This window comes from Pholis gunnellus, assembly GCF_910591455.1.
Source record: "Pholis gunnellus genome assembly, chromosome: 19".
Classification (NCBI taxonomy): Eukaryota; Metazoa; Chordata; class Actinopteri; order Perciformes; family Pholidae; genus Pholis; species Pholis gunnellus.
In genome coordinates, this window is record NC_136546.1 from 6,801,051 (window position 1) to 6,824,100 (window position 23,050).

Consider the following 23,050-nt stretch of genomic DNA (forward strand, 5'->3'; position numbering starts at 1 on the left):
GCTACGATTGGCCGGTCTGTGTTCAAGGGGCGGGACTTAGCAAAGGGTCATTCGATGAGGGAATTAGACCATAGCTTATCCAATCCAATCCCAACATCCTTTGGCTGTAGGCTGTAGGCTTTTAATTGCTGGTGTACAGTAGAAAGTTAGCTTAGCTTAGCACTAACATGTCATTTTTCTTCTTTTTTTTATGTCAAATATCAATTATACTTTAATGTTAATATTGTTTTCACTCAACAGTTGTACAGTTTTTATGGTATTATTTAGGTTATTTTAGCGTCTTGTAAAGCGTGTAAACAGCATGGCCGAGTTCAAACGATTTTGATGTTTTTTGAAGTGAAATTTGTCTTGGCATCCAATCACCCGGTCACTCAATCAAAAGTGAACAGCGTAGACAGCTATGGCCGGGAAGAGATGAGCAGCGGGGAAACAGCAGCGGCGTGTTCAGCTCCGTGTCAGCTCCGGTTCTGTGTTGTGGCAGCTGGAGAGCAGTAGCGGGTGTTTTTTTCGGTATTTTTTTTTTCTTCTATTCTTCACGGCATTAGAAGTCAGTTCGTGTCTGTTCCCTCAAGCAACAAAGTTGTGAAGTGTGGAGAACATTTTGAGTGGAAGAAAGAGCAGTCTGCGACGTACTACTTTGTCCTCAAACTACTGTAGCTAAAGTTTCCACAGGTGCCTGTTGAGGATTGAAGTATATTTAGACGTGAGTGGGTAGACTCTAATTACACACTGCATCGACAGGTGAGGAGGGAGGGGGGGGGGGGGGGGGGGGGGCGGGTTTAGACACTAAAAACTCTCTTTCTCTCTCTCATACTATGCACAAACCTACGGGTCTGATTGGCAAGGCTTATTGCAAAGGTTGCCATGGTAACTAGACACAGCTGCCTATAAAAAAGGAGGAGGAGAAGGTGATGGAGAGACTGTGTGTGTGTGTGTGTTTGGTGTGCAAATGAACGAACGACAGGCGGAATATTAAATAAAAAAAATAAGATAAGTGGTTGAACATATTTTTAATTCAAACCCTGTAATTCAGCCTCACCTGCTGACGCACAGACTGAACGCAGCGGTCGAGTTAAGGAGGCGAGCTGGGCCGGTTGTCAGTCATCTCTAACTAGCTGGGGGAACACGGCTCACACTAGACGGAGGATGATTGAGCCGACGGGAGCGATTATGACAATTAAGACTGATTAAAAATAATTGCTCATCGAATTTTTTTGTCCGTCTCGTCCCGGTGGCCGTCACCGAGAAATTATACACTTCAGGTAAAAATAAACATGTTCATATGTATTTGTCTTATATACAGTGATAACACAAGCTACAGAAAGCCTGCATTCTCTGGACCAGAAACACGATGCATTAAGTCCAGATATGAGTCTGTACATTCACAATAATCTGAATAAATACACCTAATTTGCATCAGAGTTTTGTTCCCCTGCATGTACAACGCTCCCCCTCACACTGTTATCCGTTGATGGACACGGACCCATCAACTCACCGCCGATCATCGACAGTCAGCTCCAGCAGCCTTTGTGCTTTTATGCAGTGCAGTTCTGCTGCACGCTGAAGCAGACGAGGGCCTGAGGTCCTTGTGAGGTTAGTGTCGGTTGAGACAAATGAAGCTAAATCTAATGTGGGACTGAGTACAACTGTTCAATGAGGGACAAAAAGGACGTTATGGACCAAATAAGATCAGGTTTTCTCTAGTCTGCTGCCAGAATATATGACATAATACATTGCACACCAAATAACCAACATGCTCTGAGTCGCAACTCTTCAGACGTTGCAGCTTTAAACTATGACGCTCGAGGTACCTCTCTAGCGTCAGTTTTGCTCGTGTCAATATATGTTTTTCCAGAATAAACTTCTGTGTTCACAGGAAACAACTTGTTGGTTAAGGAGGAGATAGTGCTTTGAGTTAAAATCAGTATGTTTATTAGACGGTTTCATGTTAAATAACCTTTGTAACCTACGTTATGTAAGTTAATTCGTTCGTATCTTAAAATAAGTCGGTGTTGACTTTTGGTTTTACACGGTGACATGAACACCGGCCTACTGGGTGGAAGGTTGTGCCACCAAATACCTACACAAATAGTATTTATTTAGTATCATGTTTTATGCAGAATATACGTTATATTCTGCTGTATTATACGGTACATTATGTCATAATATATCCATACGTTTTCAACTTATATTATATTTTACTTTATGTCACACTATACTGTACTACACAGGATACTTTTCTGCTGCTACTTACATTGCTTGAGGCTGTATTACAGTTCAAACACAACTCTGATCAAAGGTATTGTTCGGAGCTGTTCATAGAAGCAAATGGAAGACGCCAGCCGCCCCGTTTCATCCTTTTATTCAAAATGTTTGGGAGATTGCAGTCCTTTTGTGCACGCCCGTTACTAAGCAACCAAAATGAACATGATGATGGAGTTCCTGTAATTTATCAGTAAACGTCAATGACTAAACCAAACAAAGTCAAAAGAAGGAGAAATGGATTCCCAGCACTGTTCATCCCTCACAGTGACCCTACTGCTGGATTTGTCTGTATCAATTTGTCTGACCTTTCAACCGGATGTTTTTAGTCTATTTTTTGACCTGTTCTTATTTTATATATTTATAACAGTGATCTTTATCTTCTGATCTTATGTTTGTATATATTAATATTGAACACCTCGTAGTTCGGTCTGATTAGAACTTTTACGTGATTATACTTTGCCATTTAAATTATTCAAATAGACCTTGTAGTTAGAGATTTACACTCTCTAGAGTTTGAGTATGACATTTTCGAGCAGAGGTCTCAAAATAGGCCTAGGGTTTAAGAGGAACCCTAACCGGACCACATTTTATTTACAATTACCGCCAATCTTTTGTTTAACTCAGTACTATGTTGTTTCATGCACTGAACATTTAATTCATACATTGCCACCAATGTGCAGAGTTTATTTTATTCGCTTTATTTGACAGCTTAGGTTTTAACTCCCATTTGGTGAGTGGCGGGTGCTAATTGTCTACCCTGGTCAGGCCCTTTTGGTTTTATTTGCTAAGGTTTAGTGATACCAACGTTAACCTCTCATCAGTCAAGCCTAATAAGCCGCCCAGCTGCAGCAATAACCTGATGCACAAACAGGTCAAATCCATCATTTATTGCCATCGTTAACAGCAGTCCCCAGTGAGCCTCCACCACATCAATGAAGGGTTTCCGTATGGTATTTTTAAGTACTCATATCGGTAAATACTCAAATGTACGTACTTGTTAGTGACAGTGACAGGCTGACATCGGTGTGGAGGAACGTGTAATAAGAGTAGTGTAGCTGTTATGCTTATGGGAATAACTCTGCGTGTGTGTGTGTGTGTGTGTGTGTGTGTGTGTGTGTGTGTGGTTGAGAAGGAGAGATGGTGCTCAGAGCGGTCAGCTGTTGGCGATCCAAAGAGGTTACTATGGTGACTAGATGTTAATGTAAGCTCTTTGGGCAATTGGAGTGGAGAATAAATTAGCAGTTAAGTTGTCAACGTGGTAGTAAATGTACAATGTAGTGTATTTCCTGTCGTCTCATCTCCGGTTTGCTTTGGTGCAAAGAGAACGCAGTAATCAGTAACCGGGTTACTAATATTTGCATTCAGTGAATATAAACATTATAAAATACATATTAAGATATAAAAGAGACGAGACCATACTGAGGTTCAGCTGCACCAGGCGCAGACTTCTTTTAATTTGACCAGACAGTGTCTGTTTCTGTTCATGAAAGAGCGAGACCACCTTCCAGAAGCTTCCCTCATTTCTTTTTGGCAGGGAAATAGTCAAGGCTCATCACACTGAATGCTCTCCACAGGCAGCTTCAACGCCACAGTGACGACAACCTTCGCGAACCTGCATCCGTCGAACTAATGGCCGCGCAGTAGACACAAACGCACGGACTGCGAGACGAGCTGAATAAGATCACATTATCACATCGGGCTGAGAGTGGATTAGAGGGGAGAGAGATTGTAGCTCTGGGTCTGTGCTGCTGGTGACTCATCTGACCTGATTCTGAACGCAGAGGCAGAGAATTTCAATGAAACGCACATCTATCACCTACCTGGCTGTCACCATATGTGGGATGCTGTGCTTTCGCATATGCTCTGCTTTGTTAACACTGATTAACATTAAACCCAAACCTCTGCTTTTTTTTCCTCTCTTCTTCTTACTGTTTACATAATCACAGCACAGTTTGTTAAATATAGCGCTGGCTAACAGGTTTAGCATAAGTGAATGTATGGGAAGCTACATTCAGTGCAACAGTTCACAATTAAGCTGTAACCCAACGGTGTGGTAGTGAGTTAAAAAGGAAGTATAGAGTTTAAGTCCTGCTGACTAGCTTGCTTATTTTCTTGTATACGGTTTATTTCTTCGTCTTTCTAAATAGCTAACACATGTTCCTGAAGCTTGTACTCCATATTTAAAGATGTATTGATATGTATTAAGCAACTAAAACACTTGGTCAACGTTTCAAGAAAGATTGGTTGATAAAAAGGCGACAACTGTGACGGGACACAAACTATTGTCCTCCACATGAACGTTGGACGCGGTACATGCTCATCCGCCCCCCCCCCCCCAACCTCCACACCTTTAATTTCAGGCCACACACCTCTGCTCGCACGGCAAACACTGGTGTAATACATAACACCTGGGGACACTAGGCTGCTTGCTGCAATTGTTTGCAATAATATAATTTGCATTGCCAATTCCCCCGCCCACAGTAGTTCAGTAATGATCACCATTCAGCTCCTCACCTCCTACCATCCACAGCAATATTTCAATTTGAGATGAACAATAGCAGTGTCTGTTGTTGGCAAAACTCTCTGTGACACTCTCTGACAATGACTCTTTGTTCGTGTTTTACCATCTTTCTTTTTCTGTGTGAGTGTGTGTGTGCGTGTGCGCGTCCAGGTGGTGGCCGGCTTGTGCAGTCGACCATCTCTCTACAGCTGTCTCACTCACTGCATGGGCTAACCCTGACTGACACTGACCCTGCCTAGAGGCTAAACACAACACAGCAGTTTCAAATACATCCAGCACTGCGCACACACACACACACACACACACACACACACACTGGTTGGTTCTGGCAAAGACAGCTTGATCTAATCTGACCTCAGACTCGGGTTTAGGTGTGTGTGTGTGTGTGTGTGTGTGTGTGTGTGTGTGTGTGTGTGTGTGTGTGTGTGTGTGTGTGTGTGTGTGTGTGTGTGTGTGGCTGGATGTCCACAGCTGTTGAGTGATGAGGCTTACTCCATCACCTGCTGCCCAGTCAGTCTCCTGTGAAATAGAGGATGACTGTCCCTGAAGACACACACAGCTACACACACTGATGTCTGGGTTGTGCTGCTTACTCATGCCTCGGCGTACTTTATCTGTATCCTGTCTACATCTTTCTCTCTCTGTCTCTCCCTGTGTCCCTGATGTCTCCCTCTTGCCTGAAAAAGTGTCTGCAGGGTGTGTGTTGTCTCAGTGGAAGGATGGCGGTGGAACATTTAACACTGCACTGAAAGTCTTTTCCTCACACATCCTGCAGGGTGAGACATGAGCAGGTCCAGTGCATATTGATATTATCGTGTACCTTTGTATATTGATGCTTTGACAAAACTTTAACTTTCATGTCACTAAAGCTGTATTGAATTGACTGAATGAATAGACTTTTACTACATGTCAGATTTGAATAATCACACATCACCATTACTGCTAATTAATAGCCGTTATAGTGGACTACAGGCATCCGTTTAAAGACACAAATACACTCTTGATATTTCAGTGTCCCACAATGGCTGAGAGGACAATTCTGGAGGGTATTTGGAGAATTTTAGAATTACTTCTGAGATAGAAAATAGTATAAAATACATTAAACATTTGCTATTGACAGCGTCATTACAGAAGCAAAAACACATGTTGGTTAAATTCTCTTATTTTGGAATACAAATGTGGGGCTCTGTGGACGATTGAAATAGTCATGCATCTTTTTGGAAACTCACAGTGTTTAGTTTGAAAGACGAAGTGATGCAAATTGAGAACAAAAAGCTAAATTCTCAGGAAGTATCAATGGCGTATAAAAAAAAAAGCTTCAATAAACCAGCACTGGGAGATATGGCTCAAAGCTGTCATGGTAATAAGTTGTATATTCAGTGACTGAGATTTATGCATCACAATAATATGTTTATGCTGTTTCTGTTCAAAGAAACCAATCAGGTGCCAGAATTCACAGAACTAATAGGTAACTAGTTCTAGGTGTCTTTGTTTCTCGCAAATTGAGAATTTACCCCAAAATGTACTTTTAATGATTGCTTGTACAACATGTATGATAATATACAGTATATAATTCCCATGGAAGACTGTGTTGTCCATGGTTCCACAATAGCCAATGTTACCATTGCCTGTCTCAACGGGATGTGATGGTGTCAGGGTAAGATGATATACATTCGTCAACTGTCAGAGGTTTTGACTTTATACCAGGGTAGCTATCCCTTTAATATTTATATTAAATACTAGGCCACTTTGGGCAATGTTGCTAATGTTTAAACTGCTAAAACGAGCAAGCAACAAATGTGATACCCTTATTGGTTTTGGTATCTTCTAACTATCTCTCAATTGATTTTCCAGAGAAAGTACAATATCACGAGACAACTGTGACGCAAAAAAGCCACGAATTGCCAATTTTAATTTGTCATTTGGAAACCTATTTAGTATTATTTAGAATTATTAACAAAGAAAAATGTAATTTTACAGTTCAGTTGAATTTATCATGAGCTGGTATTCATTACGCTTACATCCTGGATATCAAACGCATCCATAAAGACTACAGTAGTGCACCACTACCATAGGCCACAGAGATGAGGCAGAAGCCAGAATTAACCGGTTCAGTGGGTGATCTCTCCCACACTGTGTTTTCTGATTTACAGCCGGTTCCTTGTCCTTTGCCGGCACCGCGACGGGTGCTGGAGCGTGACGATCCTTTAAAAAGGTGCGATCACTTTCTGTTGAGTCATGCTGTAGCTCACAGCTACAGACGTAGAGGTTATCCTCTACAACTACAGGGTCTACCGTCTCATATGTCCTCAATTAAAATACATGCGTCACGCCTCAGGTGCACTGCTACGACACTGATCCGACTCCGGGTGTGGTCTAGTGGGGGATGCTGGTTTACAGCGATCAACACGGGAGAGACCGTGAAGAGTCTGCATAGATGTGATGTATGAATGGGACGATCGTTATGGAGAAGGTGTTAAGAATAGAACAGGGTCTCTCTGGGATCAGCACAGCTCCCTCTCTCTGTCTTTTCCTCTCTGTTTTGCTCACACTCACAGCACACTGAATCCCATTAGCGGTGGCATCAGTGTCTGTCGCACTTGTAGCCTGCAGCGTCTCTGTTTTCGGCGTGCGTGGGCGCCCGTGTGCGTCGGTGTGATCTCATCATTTGTTGTATTTTAGGCGTAATGGGAAGGAGTGAACCCTACTTAAGCGGTGCATGGAAACGTCAGGCCTGAGAGGGAACCGGTCCGCTTTGCATGTGTGCTCGTAATCGCTCCATCAAGACAAAGAAAAAATAATAATAAAAAAACATCACTTGTCAGCAGCATTAAGGCCGAGACGCTGAGCGCGTGTGTCGGTTTAATGGGGTGATTAAAAAGACATGGGCAGAATGTCATCGCTCACCTGCAGAGCTGTCATACAAACAAATGCACGGATAAAAAATGGAATAATAAAAAAAACAGCAAGTGAGAGCGGTAGGAAAGCAGAGCAGGTGCTGTTCACAGGAGCCGGTCGAACATTCTGCTGGAGTGGTAATGAGCTGCGAATACACATATTATGGAGACTGAAAAGATAGCAGTATTAACACAAACTATGCTCCCACAGTGGAACAGGCTGCGCTCAAACTGGCAGCCCGGAACTGAATTTTGGCAAATCCATGTTGGATTCGAGCTGCTTTTATCAAGTCTGGAGAGCAAAAAAACAACAACTACATTTCCACTCAGCTCACTGTTAGTGTTTTGATATAAAACTCTGAAGCGTGAAGAGTTTGAGTGATGCTCAGTTCTTGCATAATGGATGTCTATGGGGGGGGGGGGGGGGGGGGGGGGGGGCTGATATCGTTAGCCGGTTAACAGTTAGCTTACGTTAGCTAGCCAGTACATACGTATCATCCAATACTTTCATGGCACGTTATGCGGCGCATGTTATGACGATGTAACGTTAGCATGAATGGATAGTGCAAATTCAAAGTAATAACCTACAATATGTGTACAAAACTAGTCCTGCATAGCCAGACCGATCTCCATAGTCACTAAAGAAACCGCCAAAACTAGCGCACTCAGAGCTCCATGAAGCGCACACTGCCTGTGCAAGTATTTAGAGTGTGGCCTCGTCTGTCAGCTCACTTTTCTTCTACTTTCCTCTGTCCACCACTGATAAACCAAGAGGTGTGTGAAGCACCCTATTCGTTCTTTACATTCTAACGAAGTGCTGATTGAATGATTTTTTTTTGCAGAGAACAAGAGCTTTTCCACTGTGATGCCTGCTTGTAATTAAATTGAACTTTCAGTCTGAAGCTGCTGCGAGCGCACCATTTAATAACCACTCCCAGCAACGATTTCAGCATGGGGAGAAAAATTAAAAAGCTATATTCGGCGACGGCTGTGTGAGGCAGATAGTTTGCTTATAGATTTAACATTATTGAACATTCATTAAATTCATTTATTGAATCTGAGAGCTGTGTGAAGGTGTTTATCTTTCATTTCCCAGGATCCCTCTCTGATTACAAGCAGAACTCAGCTGAGCTTTCATTTCGTAAATACAAACTTTGGTGGCATCGTGGAAGTTATCTGTGTACAATGACATTTGGAGTAGTACATTGGAAACAAAATCCTATGATAATGGAGGGTATAATAGCATGATGTATGTAAAAGTATGTATTATGTAATACATATTTCTTTTTTTATCCTTTTAAATCATTACCTTTTCAATAGAAGTACTTAGCATGTTATATAGGTATTGTACATTTATAGAAATAAAAAGGATTGAATAGAACGTTAAATAGTCAACAGCTCTCACACTACTAGTCCAATTGGTTCCTGTTGCGTCTTTATCATCCCAGCTAGCAGCGCTGCTATCCGCTCAGTCTTTGCCATCGTTAGTAACGTTTCCTCACCTTTTTTTTTTTTGTAATCCTCGGGACAAATATAATTGTTTTTAAAGCGGTCCACAATGCGAAAGGCAGAGAGAGAAAATCAAAAGTTCCTCTGACATCAGTTAAACATCAGAATAATCAGCGGATGGCACAGCTGGCTGCAGCTGCATTGCTGATTGGGCCGTGTAGGCAGAAGTTGTTGAAGTGATTTGAAAACAGAGCAGTGAGGCAGCAGAATCTTTTTCTTCTACTCTGTGCGATTCAGGTTTTGGTTCGTCAGCTCCTCTGGGCAACGTGGCGCCCATATCAACACCATAATTTAATTTGGACAAATAGGGTGAATCTACAGCTCCCCGGTTACTGAAGCTGGGATGCTCTCCTTTGTTGCAGCCCTGCTATTTGATTAGGCTGATTAGACGGGCGAGTTTTAAACATGAAATTAGAGCCTGGGGCTGCGCAATTATAGATTAATGGGTTTAAACCTCAAAGTTGGATGCATGTTTTTTTTAAAAGCTCTGGGCAAGCATATTCATTTCGTGAGCCACTACGGCAGATCTACTGGTTTTACAGCTATTCAAGATGAGGACTAACATTAAGGTTTCATAGCCAGACTGGACTGCCTCAGATGCTGCAATGTGCAGTAGAAACAAAACAAAAAAAGAATAGAACAAAGACCAAAAATGAATGAAAGGATCACCTAACTTACAGTGAGGCACAGAGAAAGCAAGGTAGGCATTTGTGGAGAATGAGCTGTATTGATTGGACATAAAACCACCAGTCAGATAACCCATTGGTTTAAAAGGAGGAATGCTGAGTCGTGGGGTTGTCAAGCAGTCGCTCAGGGTAAAGGCGGGTCAGAGAGCTGTGTGGATAAATAGATATTTTGGGTAATGGCCTGCAAGACCCCAGTGAGGTATAATAACCCCTTTAGTAAGTAGCAGTTTCTGCTATCGTCCACCTAATGGAGCCCTTTGTGATGTAAAACAGCCTGGCATGCTGATTTTGGTAATATTTATTTATGTGGACGTAGTTCTGATCTCTGTACACAGCGAGAGGACTCATTTTTTAGTAGTATAGCAAGTAGCCCTTAAATAAGCGGGATAACTGTTCAATTCATGCAAACTGTCCTCTATATTCTATACAACAAGTGTCCGGTTATTCTCCTATAGCTATTTTTATTCTGCCTTTGTTGTGTCCCGTCACTGTTTGCTCTTATAATGGCCCAAATCTCCCCTTAGGGATCAGTTTCATCTTATCTTAATGGAAAGACAGACCGAGGGCTGGGTGAAGTCGTAGGGAGCCCCGCCATTGTTTGGATGTCCTTTGGCTAGAAGGAAGGACAGACGGATAAACAGAGATATGGGCAGAGGACGTGAAGGAGAGCGAGGTAAACAGGCCAATTCTAGAAAGAGCCAGCATGGGCATGGGAACGGACAGAAAGAAAAGGCAAAAATATTCAGCTTCAATCCAGCTGGTCAATGTACAATCGGAATTATAGGTTGACATGGATGGGATTATGAATTATCCAAATTATATTCAGTCTAATTGGGGGGTATGGTCCTGTTATATTGCTGCTAGTCTCTGACCTGTGTGTCAATATTTCTCATGCCGAAGTGAATCAAATAGTAGTTTTAACCATTACAATGAAACTGGGGTGAGATGGTTAGCTGTGAAGTGCAGAGACAATGTGTTGCTCTTTTCGGACAACAGCTGCTTGTGAAATGGTGGTAAATCATCACGCTGACAGTGTTGATGTGCGCTCCCCTGTTTGGGTCCGATAATCCTCGGGTTAAATTCAGCCTGGGTCACACTATCCACAAGCCCCTTTCAGATCTCCAGTTTGAAAAGACATGAAGTGGAAAGTTAGATAAAAAAAGATACATCCCATATGTAATGAAAGCACACGTCAATCAAAAATCGTTTGTAACACGATATGTATTCCACGCATTCGTAAACCAATCGTTAACAACGGCACTGTGATGCACGTGTTTTGTTGTTTATCGGAACCTTAACTCACACAACGTTTGACTACCAGCACTGTTTTGTTCAATTGGAAAGTACCGCAACTCAGCAAAAGTGGCAAGGACTGCACAGGACTGCACAGCTTTTGCAGCTGCTAAACCTGCACGAATAAGACAAGGGGTGAAATGCACCTCTAACTGCGAAGCCAAGCAAATAGCGTCTCGTTGCTCCTGTGCCATTTGCACGTATTATTAAATTATTAAAGTATGCCAAAATCAGCGCTAACGGCCAAATGCAGTTACAGTGAAATTATTCGCATTTTCAGAAAGTTGGTATGACTGAAGCACATTCAGAAGACTTTCAAGTGATCATGGAAATAGGGTTTATCACGGTCATGTTTAAATTCCTTGCCTGAAGTTTTGAGGAATGCCTCTTTTTCCTTTTTCTCTCTGCCATTGTTCTGCCTATTGTGTTTTTGGCTCTAGCTCTACTTTGCCTCATGGATAATATCAATCAGACGCAAAAAAAAAAAAAAGCAGCTGCAGTATCTTTTGTGTATCGGACCTTGAGACGAGGCAGATAGCGGTCACAGTTCCTGGCACTCTCAGCGGCCGCTATCGATTCTTTGTGAACAAGCCTGTGAATGTTAGCTAAATAAATGAGGCCGCTTTAGAATGTGGCAGCAAAGGCTACACACCCTCCAATATACAACCGTTTTTACGATCTAAATAATTACTGGGCTATAAAATTCATCTTCTTAGAAAGGAATATATTTGAAAGGTCAACTGTTAAACACAACTTTAAAATGCATCATGTTAGAATGGAATATATTTGAAAGGTCAACTGTTAAACACAACTTTAACTTTAAATGAAGTTGGAGCGCCCCGCTGAGTAGCCTCTGCTCAGTAAAATGTAATGACAGCGCTCCACCTTGCTCAGCAGATGCCTAATGTGGAAGCCACTGCCTGTAGCTACAGTTGTTCCTCTGAGCCTGGTGAGCCCTGAACGATGCTCTTGATGATGGTAAAAAGAGGGTTAACTGCTTGTGTCTCTCCCATCAGGAGGGAGGAATAGAAACCCAGTGAGTAGACGGGTCCCTGGTGGCCATGAAGACTCACACTGCTGCCAAGTTAGGGAGAGAAAGTCGAAGCTGACTTCAGACTCCCAACATCCTGATGTGCGCCACTGGCAACGTCTGCCAAAAAGCTCCCTTTTTCGAGTTAAATGTGTGGGCTGGTGTCAAGTAGGGAGGTCTAGGCATCGCAGGGGTTTTCAGTCAAAATCGTTTCTCGACGGCTGATGCACAGGTTTACCCTTTTAAAAAGCACTGCCAGGTAAAACCTGTATATTGCTTTGGGGTATTAAAAAAAACAATATGGCACCATTTTATGTTAATACAAGCACATGCATTAAGACCATATTTTATGACGTATTTGTCTATTGACTACATAGTGGGTTACGGCACATCCAGGCATGGTCCTTCCACTGAAATAAACAGGAATAAATGAAGGCAGAAGTTGGATGTAAAATGAAATGGTTGAGGAGAAACGTGGCCCACAGTTGTCATTAATGATGGATTGATTATGCATTTTTCAGCTGACTAAATGCACCCGCGTGAAAAATGCATGCCGTTTCTTTCCTTTATCCACATTCGGGCTGTTTTCTTTTATTCTCCTGATTATATTCATTTCAGAATGCAGGAAGCTAGAACACTGTCTTACTGTGTGACAAAGTGAATGAGTGAATAATATGTCTTGGAAGAGGCTTTTGAATCTGTACGAGTTAGGGAATGGAATCCTTTAAATGGTTGTGCAGAGACAGAAATAATATGGCAGCAAGACATGAGCAAAATACTGTAACACAAGTTTATTAAACGAGAGAAAAGGGCTCCATATCAGTTCTATATACAGTATGCTTTGGATTTCCTTCTCCAAATCTGGTCAGATTGCATCGATACAATGCTAAACACACTGTTCCAAACGCTCTACCGTTTCCGTTCCAACCCTGACGACGTGGATGTGTTGTACATCTACAGACGCAACTCTGCACAGCTGCTGTTGCCCGCAAGCGGCTGCCTTCCAATATGGCCACCAGAAGGACTGTTACATCACCTGAGAGCCCTCGCCGTTAAAAACAATCCTGTGCGGAGCGAGGCTTGTTGCAGGCGATTTGTGGCAAAGCGATGATGTGTTACATACTGCTGGTCCATTACTGGCTCCTATAAGTGAAGTAAAATAAAATGCTGTTCTTTTAGTGCTTTAATTTCTCTTGCTTAGAACAAGCTGAAAGCTCACGGCGAGCTACGACAGATTCCTCCTCTCTGCCGGACAGCCATGAACGCAGAGAGCGAGGATGTTACAGGGGAAGCTGAGACAGAAGAGCAGAAAGGTGTAAAACACCCGACGCTTCTTTTCGGAGGAAATAGAAAATGCCGATAAGATCAGCGTCTCGTTTCTTCCTGTGTGTCTGACGCTATATAAACCTGCTATTTCACATTACTTACTGAATATTGTGTTCAAGGTTGTTGAGTCAAGACCAGCGGTATATTTGACAGTTTGATGAATTTAATAACTTTAGAATAGAGTGTTTCAAATTGTGATACGATAAATGTAATGTCATGCCCAGGAAATCCCCCAAACCTCCCCCACAGTCGTCATTCAGTGAATCAGCGAGGCAGGTATCATTGCAGCTTTTCATAGTCTGTTGAGTACGATCCCACCACACCACGCTGGACTGAACACATAATAAACGACAGCAATAATAAAAACACAGCGGCTGCGTTTGCAGACAAACCTCCCTCATATTGGAGGTGGGAGACACTGACCGCCTTCTGGCGAGACTTTCCACAAAGACTACAGACTGTCCGACAAAACCAGCGGCTTAACTCACAGCCAGCCGTGCACTGGCTTCACTCCGGGCCTCGCCCCTTGTTGCTGCAACGCGGTGGGCCGTCGCTGCTGCTGCTGCTGCATCAGCCGACTGAGAAGAGTAGCAGCAACGTGGCTTCTGGTTGTCCGAAAGAAAAAAAGGCATTCAAGGTCAAGCATTAAGAATGACTCCTCAAATAATCCTCCGTACACACCTCGCGAGTCTATGAGCCGTGTGTGTGTGTGTGTGTGTGTGTGCGTGCGTCCAAGCATGTGTGCGGAAGTCAACAGGCATGTCGGCAGTGTTTTGTTCGTGCTGGATGGTGCTTGAGGCGAGTATGCCCCCCCCTCCATCTCTCTTCCTGTTTAAGTGTGAGAGAGCGTGGGCGTATCTTAATGAAATCTGATGGTGAATTGTGACAATCAGCGGAGGAGCATCCTGCAGAGGTTAATACGCTGTACTCCTCCCAGCAGCAGCGGGCGGCCATGCACACACACACACACACACACACACACACACACAACAAACTCCTCTTTTACTCCCCGAAATGTTGCATCTTCTAACGAGATGTCAGTCACCATGTTTCTCCGTCTCTCTCACACCCTGCACCTTTTACACCACTCACACACAGCGAACGCTACGTCTGACGTCCCCTGTACGATCACTAAATCAGTCGTTCTCTTTACAGAGGAAGCAACATCTTCACTGCTAATTTATAGTAACCGCTTGTAATCGGCGCCTTGGGAGTATGCTTGCATTTTGTGTTTAATTAGGAGGATATTATCAAGGTTTTAATAACCCAGACTCCCCTTTGTTAGCCAAATTTAGACTAGCGTTGTTATAACAACTGTAGCAGATGGAGAGGTGATAGTAGCAGTACTATTAGCAATAGCAGCATGCATTATGTGGAATAATAATAAGGGGAATAATAGTAACAGTCACAGTTAGTAGTTTTCACTCCGCCAGGAGTTTGTTTGATAGCTTAACATTCTGAATTAAACATCTGTAGCTTTGGTTTTTAATTAGCAGCATCAGCATTTAAAATCCCCACAGAATCAGCCTTACTCTATTCCCAAGACTGGGGTCATGTTGCTCAGACCATCTGCTGTCTAACCCGGCCCAAGCGACACAGATCACTGCACTACCACCTCTGGATTAAGGCATCAACGGACACACACACAAATCTTGGCTTAAATTGCTGCCAAGCGATGACAGCGTATTTGTGTGTGTTTTCAGCAGTATATCTTTCAGCCATTACTTATAGTGACTGGCTGAAGCGGACGGGTACAGACACACTCACATTTCTGGTAATAACGATGCAATTTCGCCAATTATCCAACTAGATAATAAAAATAAATAAAAAACTACTATGGCATACACTCACTGTGTGTTTGTTCATGTTTTACAAAGGGTTTAACCCGAGCCAGGCCATACAACAATGACAGCAATCATAGTAGTATACAGCTGTTAAAAAACACTTTTGTTTTTAATGCACTGGTATTGGATCGGTACTCAGTTTTGGGCAATCTTTAAGTTACGGTATCTGGTATTGGGAAGGAAAGAAATTCAGCAAAATTGACATACATTCAGAAATGTTGAAGAGCAGGCAGGAGGATATTAGCAGGTGATGTGTTGGTTAGAAAAAAGGGGGTTTTCAAAGGTGTCCATCAGCATTTGAATTTGTAGAATTGTTCATGTATGATGCTGTGGTTCTGCAGCACCACAGAATATGACTTGCAAACACTGTAAACACACACACACACACAGTACAGTATTTCACTGTCTATGTCTCTTCCAATCCCTTCGTCCAGAAATACATGGAGAGCTCAGAGGACTATTTCTGACTCACTTTGACACTGAAGTCAGTCATGCTCGCGTGCACACACACACACACATACATACACACACCTAAGGCTAAGTAATACATTTGTTTAAAGGCATTCTCCTGACGATGCTAAATGACATGCTGCCCGCGCCGTTTCCCAGCGCTCCCTCTGACAACAACCAGAAGCTTTGGTCCTGATTCACTGTGGACAGGCTACAAAATCAGGCTTATTCATTTTTTCTTTTTTAAATCCTCCACCAACTTCCTACATTCCATTGCCCTGAATTATGATTTATATAAAACGTGTTGCCATAGCAGCAAAACCCCCTTCATTGCCTTCTTTTTGACAGAGGCACTACAATAAAAAGGCGAAACCATCAGAGGGTATAACTTATGAAATACGGCGTTCCCAAAAAAAATTATGACAGCGAAATCCTTGCAGAGCCTGAACTACACAAAGGGGCCGGAAAGCAGCTTTGTGGGATTAAAAATTACTGCGAGAAGTGTTAAATGACGGTGGCAGCAGACAAGTCTTGCGTCACAAATCATGAAATTCAAAGCCACGGGAGAATAGCAATCAATGACTGATTTACTGACGGAGCATGAAGTCCCTGCAGAAGCGTGTATAGAGCAAACGTTTGAGTCCAAGCTGAACCGACAGCTGCGCAGCACCCTGAGCTTTTGTATCAGTGCAATATTAAAGAGCAGATAATCATCAGAAATCAGAAGATTCAGAGGGGAAGGGGTCAGTCTAAATGCCCATAAATGTAACGAGGAAAGTAAGGGGACATATTAAATGGGCGGGTCTTTGGGTTGTCCCCCAGAAAATGTTGATTTCCTGCATTCTGGGGAATTGTGAGTCCACACATATGTAGGCATGACTCAATCGTCTCTACTCTTATGCGTCTAACTTCTTTAAATGTGCACGTGGCACCCAGTCACCTCCGTGATACATGAACTCCCTTTAATGTATTTATAAACCTTGAACCCGGAAATGAACAGCTAAAGATTTCTGCTCGTGTTGAAAACATTTTGCACATTCATAGCGTTTCCCACATATCTGTGCTCGCTAAATGTCGAGAAAAGTCGTAATATTTCGAGAAAGAAAAGTTGGAATATTGCACCATTTCATGAGCGTAAAGTCATAATATAACCGAAACTGAAAACACTTCTGAACCGGCATAAATGTCACCGTTGTGAGGCTTATGGTCCACACAAATGTTAACTTCACCTCTTCTGAGTGCAGGCAAAATCCACTTTGCTGTGACAATGTATCATATTGTTCTCTTAGATGTAACTTTTGTAACGGTCATGATGATCACGCCAAGTAATTCTGTCCTCCCAAAATATTGGTATGGGGACATGTCCCCACCGCCCAACCCTACGCCCCACGAGGAAAGGAACAAGATGCTCAGAATGTAGTGTTAAAACTCTAAAGGGCAGTGATCAATAGCAATACTCAAAGTAAAAACATAAAAGAGACACTTGTGATTAAAGTAAGCCAGTCAAAGCATGAGATGAAACATTCAGACGCCTCGATAGCTCTCGAGTCATCCTCAGACGGAGCAAGCTGGAAGTCATTCCGTCCCGTAATGTGTCAGCGAGGTCGGCTCGACGTCGCCGTTTGTTCCTGAATGCAGCTCTGGCCCCAGATCAGCGGTCAGCGGGAGCAGATGGCCCGCGTGCTATCGGGTTAATACAACAAGGGAGGTACGAGGCTTTATGTGGGAATCATGTGACTTCACATGTGAAAACAGCATTCGCTGTTGTTTTAGGTGGTGACTCTTCTATAGCTGGAGACCCTGTTCACCTGAGCTTTCACCTGATAAATATATAATTGTAAGAAAAATCCAGTGTACATTTTATATTGTATTGTTATTTCGAATAAAGCCGATACAATTTGACTTTTCGTCTGCAATTTCATGCTTGAAATACTTATTTTCCCCTTCAATGGGTTACGCAATGATTTATTTGATTTACAACACAGGCAAATATCACATACTGTGTGAAACTGCAACTCGGTAATCTGTGTACTCATCCAACTGCCCAACGAATTCTCAACCACAGAAAAGGCCCCCTAAAACTGGCCCTGAACGGAGACATCGCACTCTCTGCACAGCTTTACAACGCTGCATCATGATGCATTCGACATTCATATTTCATAATTCACAATGTCATACGAGTAATCCCTGGCAGAGGTTTACAAAATGCTGCTGCATGCTTTGGACTCAAAGAAATGACCTGAAATGTGAAAGAAATTAATTGTGCAGTCACAATGCATACATAGCACAGCTGATGATGAGGCAATGTTTTGTGCATCATTCTCCCCCCCCAACAAGCATGGTTTTTTGGTAGCCATTTTTTGGGATGTTGTTGTTCTGTGCCCTTTTGGTAATTTGCAGGTCAAAATCCATCTACATATAAAATGTGTCTGGAACAAAACGGAGGTGAATTCAGAGGTGAATTCATTTAAATGCTGTTGAACCAACGGTGATACGTTACCTCAACATCTTCATATTTTTCACTTTTCAAACAAAGTTACCCCCCGTGTTAACTAACCAACGTAATGGCAATTTTGATTCCTTATGTAAAGTTAAAAAGGTTTTAACTACTATTTTCTTTTTGCCAACCTGCCACTCTGAAACCTAAGATTAGAGAAATTACAAAATTGCTTGTAAAAAGTGCCGATTTGATTACCGTCATTTGAAGTAATAACAACCCAACAGGTGAACGCTTAGACGTTTCTAGATCACAGACAGCGACACAATGGGAGGGACTCAAGGCATGCGAGCATGACTGCATAAAGACTAAAAAAGTAAGATAACAAGAAATTATAATGTATGTAATATCCTTGGTGTTTATTGTCAAATAGGTCAACAGGATGTTATTGTGTGAAGAATTACCCAACAAGGTGAAAAGGCTTCTTTTTCATTTCAATGTGACTTTAAAGAGCCCACGCCGCACTAAGGCTTGGCACACACCTCGCCTGCAAGGCTGCTGAATTATGATTTTTTTTTTCCCAGACTCCACTTCCTCAGCAACAAAGAGAAATATGCAGAGCTTGTGTCGCAAATCCTTGGAGTATATATAAGGTGTCAAAGCTCCATCGAGCAGTAAACATGTGTGAGGCCCCGGCAGACCTACAGCTTGATGATAATGACATGCTGGAGCCACAGACACGCTTTGACCCCAGGTGAATGTGCTGGAGAGGGTGCTGCTCTGTCATTTTGGCAAGTGAGAGATGAAAGCGCTGCACCTCAGGGCTTAACAAAAAAACAAACCCAAAAAAAAAGCTTCTGAAATGCCCTTGAATGCCAAGTCGGTGTGGATATATAACATCCTACAGTCAGCTGGGTCAAAGCAAATAAAATGTGCAACGGAAATAATTCCTGTAAATGAGCTCCTGGATCTAATACATGGACAGTACAACGTTTCCCTAGAAACTACATGCTGTATGAATACATATTTAAGAGTAATGTACATCAAAGGGCACGGAAATTCTCATTCAACACATACACTCTGGCAAAAACAGCAAGGGAGCTGCAAGGCATAAAAATACAACATTCTAATTAAGCAAATAAGGAAGGAGCAAAAGGGAGGTGTATGGCAGCAACAATCAAGATGCCACGTTATCAGCAAGCCTGGGTCTCCAAGTACTGCTTGTCATCATGCAAGATCAAAGTTGGGAGGAAGTGCCTGATTTAGCTGCATAAGTATTTATAAAGCCCCCCCCCCCCCCCCTCCGGGCCAACATTAACATGGGCAAGTAAAACAAAATGCCAGCACAGTCCGTGCTGCTACAGGTGATTAATGACTGATCTGATCGTTGTCGTGGCTAATGACCCGGTATTGATGGATGCAGCGTCCGAACAGACTCGCCTTCAGGCAGCTCTCGTTCCTCCTCGAGTGAGAACAGGAATCTTCTCCAAACTCCGTTTAGGGATTTCACCGTTTTTAGGCTTCTTCGCTGTTTTACTCCAATGCATGCTTTCTATCACGTGTTTTAAGATATTTAGGAACAAGCAGTGGCCGGTTTTTAATTCGGCGTACGATTAAAATACCAAGCGGCATGCATATCAATTAAAAGCCACGAGTCACCTCGTATTTCCGTACACCAAAAAAAAAAAACGGTAATCAATCGTAAAAGTGTCATTGTTCTTATCTAGAAAAAACGAGTGCTATTTGTGTTTTATGAACGCCGAAAGTACTGCAATATTTTCGAGATTCAGTAATGAATGAAAATACCGCTCTACCCGTGTGACACGCTCATCAATAAGACATTAATTACTAAATAGGTAAAATCTCAAACGGAGTTTGGTGCCCCGGTTCTCACGTTCCAGGGTCTAACCTAAGGGGCTGATGCACTGCCGTATGAACACTCCTTACCTTCGTTAGCTGCGCTATTTTCTTGCTCATCTTCAGGTGCAGGTCTTGGGTATATTCCATGGTGATGCCGGTCTGAAAGGACATGCTGGTCGCCGTGGATGTGCTAAATTTCCCCTGACCGGCAGGGCAGTAATACTGCTGCCAACCCGACCCAGACGCCATCTTCACGAGGATGCTCCAGATGCTTAAGAGCGATATGGGCTGTAATAATAAACTGGACGGCGCGAGGGAGAGACGACCAGCGCGCGGCGGAGTGGACCTGGGACAGTGTCGGATTTGTGCCGCGACGCAACAGAATTATTTAAATAAATGAATCCTTTTTAGCCCAGAGACTGTTAAAAATGGACTTCATTTTGCTCAGGTCCGGATACTAGTACACCGAAGGGTGAATTTTGTGATTTTTAAGCTCCAGAAACCTCAGCTTCAACCATCTTGTCCGTGTCCGTGTTCAGCAGTCCGAGGTGCGGGTCCTGTCGGCTGTCACCTGGCGCTGACGTAGAGCGTTTTTTCGGGCGGCTGGCAGGCTCCCGGTCGGTCACCTTGATGCCGAAATATATCAACGGGAGCCGTTAAGAGTGTTTCTTCCTCGGTGCATTCCGGCTACTTTGACGGAGAGTGTGTGGAGATTGAAGGTGTGCGTGCGTGCATGTGTGTGTGTGTGTGTGTGTGTGTGTAGGACAGGCTCGGCGGTTGGTTGCTGCTCCTCTGTTGCCATGGATCACCTCAACAGTTTGTGCTGCATTCACGTAGGATGGGAGCAGCGCTGCCTTCAGGCGCTGTCGGAAAACGCGAGACACAAAAAAGGACGTGTGAGCACACATGAAAAGAGCCAGCTAACGTGGTGACAGCGAGACGTGACGTTCAAGGGCTGGATTACGTTGTTGTTTGGCAATGCCGTGATTTAAATTTAAATTGCACTTTGAATAAACTCTTGTATGTAGTTGTTTTTCGGCGCACACACGAGAGGACTACATGACCTCACGTTTCTTCAAAATATAATGCCTCACAAAGACAGAAGACACAGATCTATTACATATAGGTTCAAGTTAATCAGCTGAACTCAATTAGCTTAATTAGCTGGACTTAAACCCATTAGCGTTTAATAGTTAGTTGTCATTCCGCTGTAGTCGCATCACATTGACCATCCATCATGTGTTGTGACAAAAATATTCAAAAAAGTGAAGTAAGATAATATATTAAATGTCGAAAAGCCCAATAAACAAAGTTAAAAAAATAAATGAAACAATTATCCAGCACAAAGAATAACCTATTAGGAAAGTGTTATGGTCTATAATTAAATTCTTAGAATCAAGAAAGTATACAGAGCATTTACATGACTAGTCACAGGGCTCACTTCTCAAAGATTTATTTTCTATTATCCCTTACATTCTAGAGATGTCACAGTTGTCACAGCTGTCATATTGTGGTAAAAAATGAACCAGGGGAAGTTCGATTTTTACACCTAATAGTGCTGGGATGTTGACAAGATGTCTTTGTCTAGTATCACAGATAAAATACTTAACATGAAAGCTGTTTGTCATGCTCAGTTGACTGGCAATCATTCAGCTGTATTCCCATAAATCAATACTGGTTATCACCTTTACAATTGTTGTTTGTCTATGGATTCATTTTAACATGGATTTTGTGTAAGATGTAAGATCTGAAATGACCAATACTCATAAGGGTCATTAGGTCACTGAACTCAGATTGATGCTAAGACGGTGGTAATCAACATGAATTTGATTTTAATTGAGCATCTTTGTTGTCAATAACAGACCAACTATCAAACTGTTAATGATATTTAATAATAATCGGAAGGGCTTATGTTTTCATCATTGTCCAAATCCATTTGCACAAAACTCAAAATGACATGCTATATGTTTTGCATACACTTAAGCTAAAAGCATGTACATGACAAATCTGTGTTATATTATTTGCATATTATTTATACAATGCATTAGGTACCTGTTATACAAAGACAAATACCACGTATTGACGACAATGACTCTTAAAGTGCTCTATACATTTTTAGTTTGTGCCTTGGCTAGAAGCTATCCTGGACCTGAACCAGCCATTACCATCCAACACCACTTTACTTTTGTTTGTGACATAAATGCATCCACTTAGGAATGTTTTCACATTTGAATCTGTGTACAAAATAATTCAGGGTCCTTTCACGTTATATAGGAAAGATGATATATCAGCGTCCAATCTGGTGCTGTTCTCCTCAGCTTGCACGGCATTGCATGTTTTCATAAAGATTAAAACCTCGCTCACCATCTGCTGCTCAAATTAATGTAAACGTTCACCGTGACACTTCCTGTTTAGAGATTATAGAACATGACAACCAAATGTTAAGATGGTCTTCATCAAAATATTAAATTGTTCTCCTAAAGATAAATAGAAGGTTAAGTCCAGGATTTCATTAGTGTTCTCAACATAAAAGTAAGTTTGTAAAAAAACAAAAGAGATCTGTAACAGACTTCCTATTTTCTCTTCTCATATTTTTTTACCAGCGGATGTGAGCAGTAACTCCAAGTAGGGAGGTCATATGAAGTACACAGTTCTTCCATGGAACATGAATGCACCAAGTTAAGTCTTCGTGACTTCACTTTTATCCATCAAAGCTTCACTGAAGAGCAATAAAAAATTTAAACTGACTGGAATGACAGCTGCAGGCAGTACCACACATAGTCATTATCACCAGGATGACGCAAATAGTTTTGTTTATATGGTGTCTATTTATGCTTCCACGTGATTTTTGCAACACTGTGGGTGTTCACTGCATGTGTGTCTGTATTTGTATACAGAAAAGTGTGAGAATTTCACCAGTGAAGGTTTTCCA

At 42.3% G+C, this 23,050-nt stretch overlaps 1 protein-coding gene across 1 annotated transcript in view; it reads right to left on the reverse strand.

The window, feature by feature from the left end:
* Nucleotides 1-20,367, reverse strand: part of fam184ab (family with sequence similarity 184 member Ab) — a gene marked incomplete at both ends in the record, with an annotated part of 122,710 nt that extends 102,343 nt beyond the window's left edge. The window contains one exon of the mRNA XM_079180226.1: nucleotides 20,206-20,367. Coding sequence (XP_079036352.1) covers nucleotides 20,206-20,367 — 162 coding nt within the window. The remainder of the gene's footprint in view (nucleotides 1-20,205) is intronic.
* Nucleotides 20,368-23,050: the final 2,683 nt, after the last annotated feature.